Source organism: Barbus barbus (genome assembly GCF_936440315.1).
Source record: "Barbus barbus genome assembly, chromosome: 41".
In the NCBI taxonomy this organism is placed as follows: domain Eukaryota; kingdom Metazoa; phylum Chordata; class Actinopteri; order Cypriniformes; family Cyprinidae; genus Barbus; species Barbus barbus.
This window is the reverse complement of record NC_136719.1, coordinates 18,574,060-18,582,322: the sequence shown is the minus strand read 5'-3', so window position 1 is coordinate 18,582,322 and position 8,263 is coordinate 18,574,060. Positions and strand designations below refer to the sequence as shown.

At 35.2% G+C, this 8,263-nt stretch overlaps 1 protein-coding gene across 2 annotated transcripts; it reads left to right on the top strand.

The window, feature by feature from the left end:
• Nucleotides 1–1,292: 1,292 nt before the first annotated feature.
• Nucleotides 1,293–7,772, top strand: LOC306860380 (high mobility group nucleosome-binding domain-containing protein 3-like). Of its 2 annotated transcripts, XM_079402052.1 has the most exons (7): nucleotides 1,293–1,446; nucleotides 3,231–3,281; nucleotides 3,489–3,518; nucleotides 3,848–3,898; nucleotides 4,174–4,281; nucleotides 5,605–5,704; nucleotides 7,041–7,772. In XM_079402052.1, the coding sequence occupies exons 1-7, from the start codon at nucleotides 1,432–1,434 to the stop codon at nucleotides 7,046–7,048; spliced, it is 363 nt and encodes a 120-aa protein (XP_079258178.1). In that variant the 5' UTR covers nucleotides 1,293–1,431; the 3' UTR covers nucleotides 7,049–7,772. The 2 variants fall into 2 exon arrangements, with proteins under 2 accessions (XP_079258178.1, XP_079258177.1); XM_079402051.1 differs by lacking the exon at nucleotides 7,041–7,772 and having other exon boundaries at nucleotides 1,307–1,446; nucleotides 5,605–5,838.
• Nucleotides 7,773–8,263: the final 491 nt, after the last annotated feature.

Sequence of the window (8,263 nt, the reverse complement as noted above, 5' to 3'; positions counted from 1 at the left end):
TGTAAGGTTGTGGCAGAGATGTGGCCATTGTGGAGGGATGCTATTGTGAGCTTGTGGACGAATGGTTCTGTGTATTTAGCCTTCACATGACTGTCATGTGTGAATCAGTTTTATTAATAAGTCAATTATAGGTTTATAGTGTGAATCTTGTGACACCTGACAAGAAAATATCACATTTCTGTATGTAACATTTCACACATGAAGATATTTTGCCATGTATCAGAGATGCTCTGACCAGGGCCTGTGGGCCAAAGTTGGCCATGATAAACTTTGATTTAGCCCGCTATGTTATAACACAAGAACAGGCAAAATAGGAGGAAAAAACATGCCATTGAAGCATATATTCAATTATTAATAGTTTATATTTAGTTTTTTTAACGTTTTTTGTTTTATTTTTGCATTGAAATGTTAAAAAGCAATATTACTAACATTGATTAAAATAAAAAATATATTTCTATTTTTCTTTATTTAATTTTATTATCATATAAATGGATATAATGCAAAATGGCCCTCAGACAGATTTGATTTTTGGCCCTTTTATAGTATAAGTTTGGGCACCTTTAGGCCTGTTTAAATAATGAACCATGCCATGAAGATATTTTTGCCACATATATTAATTATTATTATTTATTAAATCATGGTAGTATATATTGTATTACTTTTAATGTATGCTTATTTAAATAAGGATTTTTTTGGGGTCTTGTGTATTACAGTAATTTTAAGGTTTAAGGTAATTTTCTCTTTTGATTTTGGGGTGAAATGTTGACTTGTCTGTGACCTTTCTGTGCGATTTATAACTTTGGGTTGTAATATACCCCTCACTTTCAACATTAATTTCCTTAATTCATTCATGCTTATTTGGAGTGATACTGAAGTAGAGGCGTCAGCTGAGGTAAGTAAATGTTATTCGATACGTTGCAGAGTTAATTAGCACATTAATGGACACCATTTCTCTTTTTCAGTGTAGGCTAGGCTTGCATTTCTTTTAAGGCCGTGCATACGTTTCCCAAGCAGCCAAGCGTGTGGTGTCAAGCGTGGATTGGTGTGTCGTCGCTTTATCCCCCTCTCACGCGGACCTTTAAACCCATCCAATACAAAGCGCCCTAATTTGCATACAGAGAGCGCGTAACCAATGAGGGTGAGCTGCTGAAGAGCTTTCCTAAATTCAAACCAATGTCTGAGCGCGTTATATTAACATATTTGCCTCGCAGACCAATCGCTTTGAGGAATGGCGGTTAAGTGTGGACCGAACTGACCAATGGACAAAGACGAGGGTAGAGTCTGAGGTCTGCATAACATTAACATGTTATTACCAGAGGTGTTTTAGATATTGATCCTGTATTCGGTGGTAGTTAAACTCACTCACCCACCTCACAGGTCTATACCTGCTTTTCTAATTTAATAAGACAAGTGACAGGGAATTTTGTAAAAATGCCCAAGAGGAAGGTAAGCCAGTTTATACTTTGAAATCCTCACATATCCTTGATTTTCCCTGATTTTTTAAGAAATAGCGGCTCGCGTTTCAACGACGAGAACGTACGCAGCGTCGAGCAGGTAAGACGAGGATCAAGTTTTTAAAAGCGTTCTATCCTAATCCGCGCTGTGGAATATGGAATCCTGCAAAAGCAATGGAACGTTCGGTCATCTTTGCATTCGATCATCGTCACACTTGCTGATTTCCTCCATGATAGTTGGCGGTTTAATGACCCGATGCCTCTTTCGCAGTGAAGTCGCCACTTTGTGCGCACTTGTGCTGAATGTCACTTTGCGGTGATGCTTCAGTCGCTCTCGGTTGGAATCAAAACCGAGCGCTCTGCTCTCGCCGAATGCGTCCGATACTCGCTCACCTCCATTTTAAGATGTTCGCTTTTTATTAGCTCATTTTCGTCGATCGATAGAGGTCCTCATTATTTTTGTATAGCCATGTTTGAGCCGACAGTCTCTTCCTCCACCCCCATTGCGGAGCGGCAGACCCGTATGTAACCGAGTAATTTTCTCCAGAAATGAAAAATCCATTGATATTGCTCTCTTGTTTTATCAGGCAGATATGTTCATGATGAGTGATTTTCCCTTGGGGGAGTGTCTCTTCAATTAGTGAGGCTAAACAAATAATGGACACTACAAGAATGGGCGCCAAAATAAAGTTTTCCACCAAATATATATATATAATAAAAAAAAAATATATATATAACAAAAAATAAAATTAAGTGTGTTTTAAGTTTTTAAATTGAGGTGCATACTTTCCAGACAAAGTTCAACAACAGAAGGTCAAATTATATGAGCGGTTTTATTTTCTATTCAGCTTATAGTATTGGTTTAAAACAATGGTTTAGTTTTTTCCCTCCATTTATAAACATTATATATATATATATATATATATATATATATATATATATATATATATATATATATATATATATAGTCAAAATTTATTAAAAAAATTATTTAAAAATGTAATTATATTATTTAAAAAAAAATCTGCCACGGTGTAAATATTACCTTTTGGGTGTCCTTTTTTTTTATGTATGTAGCAATATTGCAGCTAAAATGTGGAACACCAAATAAATATAGTATGTTTTTGGTCATTAAAAATATTTCATCACAATGAATTGACTATCAACAGATTATGTCAAAATGACATTGTTGTATGATTTAATGGTTGGATACAATTGAGAAGGTGTAGACCTCTGAGGTGAAGCTACTTTATTAAACAATGGTTCATAACATATCTATAGTTCTCACAACAAGAAAAGATGAGATTTGTGTATCTAATTCTCTCATGTATACATACCTTGAGTATATTATGAAATGTAATAAATACAGATCTATATTGGCAACCAGTTTATTTGACAGTGTAGATGTGGCATATTAAATTGTGCCCAGAGCATTAGTTAACAAAACAGCAAACTACCAGAGCCAAATTACCAAACATACCATAGGCCTATGTAACATCTGTGACCAAAGCAATGTATCTGATTATACCAGTGAAGTCTGACAGACAAAAGCTACTGAACATTGTGTATGAACTGAGATTAATTAGCATTGTCTTTGCAAGTGTCAATTTATCAGTTAAAAGATAACCTGTTAGCGTCTAAAGGGTGATAAGTACTTTGTCTCAGAAGTCTTTTCAGAATCTTATTTAATCGGTACCTGTCACATGAAATAAAAATGTATTTATGTGAAGAAATGTCTGTATATACACATTTTGCATGATTGTTTTGTCTGTACAGTCACCCGAGGGAGCAGAGGCCAAAGCCGCCACCAAAGTTACAAAGCAGGAGGTAAACTACCATTCACATTTATTTCTTTTTCAAATGTAGAACAGTTAACAGTGCAGTTTAACCATTGTAAATATCAGTTTATGTGCATATTTGTTTGACTGACATTGCTGATACCAATAAAATCAATAAAAAATGTCATTATTGTGGTTTAGCTATTGCAAATTTGATCAAATTTCTGCACGCTTTCAATGTTTCTTATTTTCTTAGCCCACTCGGAGGTCAGAGCGTCTTTCCTCAGTAAGTGTCTTTTCTTTCTTTCCATATGCCCAGATGTCATTTGCAAATCCCCTAGAAGGGTTAAATAAATCCCCTTTATAGGGTTAAAGCAATATAGTGCTATCATATGCCCTCTAGGTATCCTCAACTACAAACTATTGTAGTTATTTTCTATGTATTATTCAACGATACCGTTTAGATGTGTTTGCTTTAATTGAATTTGTACCTAACTACTTTATTATCGTGTTATACATATATTTACCACTTATTGTGGCCTTTGTGGTATCGGTTATGAAATCCTTATACAGTTTTTAACTTCTTTCTTCCTGTTGTCTTCTTTCAACCCATAGAAACCAGCTCCTCCTAAAACTCAACCAAAAGCCAAAAAGCCAGCAGCCAAGGTAATAGCTCTCTTTTCTTATTTTCTGTCTCTATCTTTGTGACATTTTAGCATGTTTTTTGCATGTGCTTTGCATTGGAGCCAAGTTCTTTCCTGAATATATGAAAGCATGTTGATGAAGTTTGTGTGTTGTATGGACGATATTAACTTTTTAGTAGCGTTTCCACAGTAGAGAGAACTGGCGTGATCTGGTGCTGGCTGGTGTATTTTGGAGCAATTAAACTGGTTTGGGACAGAATTATTTAACTCATTGTCCCATTTGTGTTTTCTGCACAGACGCCATCCAATGACAAAGCAGTAAAGGAGAAGAAGGGCGGAGCCAAAGGAAAGAAAGAGGAGAAAGAATCTGCGCCCACTGCAAATGGAGAGACCAAGCCAGAGGAGGTGCGCCAACTCTTTTTGGTTGCTAATACCATTGTGTAGCATTTGCAGTAAGACCAAGGGAATATCTATGTGGCCATAATAGAGAAAGTGTGAAATTACTCATGAAGAGCACATATTAAGTATCACCATAATGATATTTTACTCCTAAGCTTTTGTTACCGTTCACAAGTTTGGGGCTGGTAAAATAGTTTGATGTTTTCAAAAGTGTTCTCCAAGGCGGCATTTATTTGATCAAAAATTCAGTAAAAACAGAAATATTGTGAAATGTTACAACTTAAAATAAATGCTATAAATATTCCTATGATAGCAAAGCTACATTTTCAGCAGCCATTTCTCCAGTCTTTAGTGTCATATGATCCTTCAGAAATCATTCTAATATGCTCATTTGAAAATCATGAATTTTTTTTCAGGATTGTTTGATAAATAGAAGATTCAAAAGACCAGCATTTATTTGAAATAGAAATATTTTGCAACATTTTAAATGTCTTTACTGCTATTTTTGATGAATTTTGCATCCTAACTGAATAAAAGTATTAATTTCTTTAAAAAACAAACAAAAAAAGTAAATCTTATTGGCCCCAAAGTTTTGAAAAGAAGTGTAGCCTAAATCTACTTTTAGTTCAGCATTGGTCATTTAATATTGCAGATCGCATATCAAGTTGCTGTGTAGCTACATTTTACATGAATTTTGTCTCCCCTTCCTCAAAATGCTCTGAGATTACTTGAATCGTCCTCCAGGACATGAAAATTATTTTCATAGAACATTTGTTGTGTGAACGAGAATGAAAGAGCAGACATGTGAGGTGGGAAAGAATGGCCTAGTTACAGGCATGTTGTGTTGAAGTGTATTCTGGAAGGTTTGTACTAAAATGACTGTGAATTGGGGGTATTCATGTAAAGTTCAGATGGACTGATAGTGCCAATGGTAATATAATATTGTTTTAAAAATAATGCAACTTAAAGGATAATATTCCTTATTCTTTTGTATTAAATGTGTTGTTGTGTCAAATGAACTACTGTAAACCAGCTAGTACTCTTGTAATCTTAATCATGAATCTTTGACCTTTAGTCAAATTCGCTGAATAGTCACGAACAGTGTATTTCCATCCTTATATATATATATCCATCCTTATATATATATTTGTCCTTTTTTCCTCCTTTACAAGGAAAGTTTACACATCAAGATTTTTCAGCTTTCATGTTTTTTTCTAACATGAATTACATTATATTGGCCAATGTCTAAACATCTTTTCATATATCCCTTTTCATGGCTTCTGAAACACCTGCATGTGCCTGAACCCTCACTCACACACACATGCACAGATCTGTGTCTCACGCTCATCTGTCAGTGTGACATCATGGAGAAGTTCCGCCCCCTCCTTCCTGTCCATCCGAGGGCAGAGTGAGAGTGTTAGAGTAAAGGGTATGAGAGTTTAAAGAGTGCAGTGTGTGCTTGTGTGCTCGTCGCCATCAGATCAACCATAAAAAAAAAAAACAGAATTAATTACATTGTGAATGATTGGTAACCAAGGTTACCATAATGTGCATTAATTTTGATATTATGCATCACAACTTAAGGATTTTGAAGTGTGATATTCCAGAGTGTACCCAATTGCAAAAATAATCAGTTTTCAAACAGGTTTCCTGAAAATTCATTGGTCAGATAAACACATGGATCAGTCTGTCCACATAAGGTTAGGATAGAAGAAAGTATTTAGTTAAAAATACACACTTTACCTTGAATTTAATTAATTTAAATTTAAGTTGATTTCCTTATAATTACGTGAACGTAAGGCTATTAATGCACTCTTCTATCTGTTTTGTTCTGTTGTTTATTATGAAGGAGGTTGTTGAGTTTAAAGGAATAGTTCACCCAAAAATGAAAAATTGCTAAAACATGTACTCACCCTCAGGTCATCGAAGATGTAGATGAGTTTGTTTCTTCATCAGAACAGATTTGGAGAAATTTAGCATCACATCACTTGCTCAACAATGGATCCTCTGCAGTGAATGGGTGCCGTCAGAATGAGAGAAAAACATCGCAATAATCCACAAGTAATCCAAACGACTTCAGTCTGTCAATTAACATCTTGTGAAGCGTAAAGCTGCATGTTTATAAAAAAACAAATCCATCATTTAGACGTTTTTAACATCAAACCATTACAAGTCCTCTTTGATTAATACTACTTTCTCTAGTGAAAATGTCATCTCGTCTGAATCAAGAGAGAAATATGCTGAGATCAAGCACAATGTACAAGTGAAAAGAGTTATGGATGAAACACCTGACTACTACAAACAAGCAGCTTTTCACTTAACAGGATGTTAATCAATGGACTAGAGCTTTCCCAATTACTTGTGGATTATTGTGATGTTTTTATCAGCTGTTTGGACTCTCATTCTGACGGCACCCATTCACTTCAGAGGATCCACTGGAGAACAAGTGATGTGCTAAATTTCTCCAAATCTGTTCTGAAGAAGAAACAAATGCATCTATATCTTGGATGGCCTGAGGGTAAGTACATTTTCAGCTGTTTTCATTTTTGGGTGAACTGTTCCGTTAACAAATGATTTCCAATATGAGGTGAGTTGTGGTCATTATTTGTATGTGGGTTTACTCATACTAACTAAGTGGCTTTGGTTCTGTCTGTCTGACTTCACATCAGGTTCTAACAGATTTAGAAAAGCTAAAATCCTATCAAAAGTTCTCTGCATTAGGAAATCATATTCTTTTCTTCTGTGCTTTTTTCCCCTCTGTATAGGAAACTGAGCCTGAGGCTGAGGCGAAAGAGTGATTGAAGTTGTTTTCTGGAATAACAAAGAACATTTTTTATTCTTATTGAGTATTTTGTAAAAATGCAAACTTTTTTTAGACTTACCGTGCTAGATTTCCTTAGCTAAAATTGACTCACACTCCCCGCTGAAGCACCGTACCTGTCTCCTTCTCTTTCATCTGACAGAAAGATAGATTCATTTCAAGGAAAAGCAACAGTTATTCTTGACAATTTCTCCAGCAGCTTGCCTGCCAAATGCAGCCACTTGGAACATGTCACATCCTACATGTTAAAAGCAACCAGTTCATCTTTTGCCACCAGAACGCATATCCTTAGCTGCATATATATGGTTCCTAAGGTGCAAGTCTTTGGTGTGTATTGTCTTTGAGTCTTGTTATTTTAATTGGTTAAATATCATAAAAAAGAGCGAGAGATACAGAAAGGAGCAAATGGCGATGAGAGATTTAAATAGTAACCCTTTGCTTTTTATCTCCTTTGTAGCATTTTGAGATTCTAGTGTGTTCTTTTAAAATTGGTGAATTAAACATGACCCTTAACAGTGGCAGAAATCCATAGCAATAAACAAGTGGTGCTTTGTGCTAGAAGGTTAGGAAAACTCTTCAAAAACTGAATCTCAGAAAGATGTACAAGTCCACAGAACTGGTTTGAGATACTCTGTAAAATGTTTTCAAATAAAAGATGAATAAACGGTCAATTGACTCTTGTGTGCTTCTTAGTTGTTGCTTTAATGCTCCACAAGTACTAGTCTGCCTTTATTCTCACAGAAACAAAAATTCAAAGCAGCCTTAGAGTCAGTCTAATATTTTTTACTAATTTTAGAAAAATTTGTAATAATTTTAGAAAAAAAAATGTTTTTTCCCAAAATAGCTCAATTTAATTTGGGGGGGGGGTTAATAAAATAAATAAATATGTAATTAAATACGATATTGGAACAACAATGGAAAATGGTCAAATTAGTACCAATCTTTCTTTAACGTCATATCTTTTATGAATTGATTTATTTATACATTTGCAATTAGAACTGAGTGAAAGTGATGTTGACGTGACCAAGTATGGTTAGTACTTGGTGGCAAAACCCTTGTTGGCAATCACAGAGGTCAGACGTTTCTTGTAGTTGGCCAGCAGGTTTGCACACATCTCAGGAGGGATTTTGTCCCACTCCTCTTTGCAGATCCCCTCCAAGTCATTAA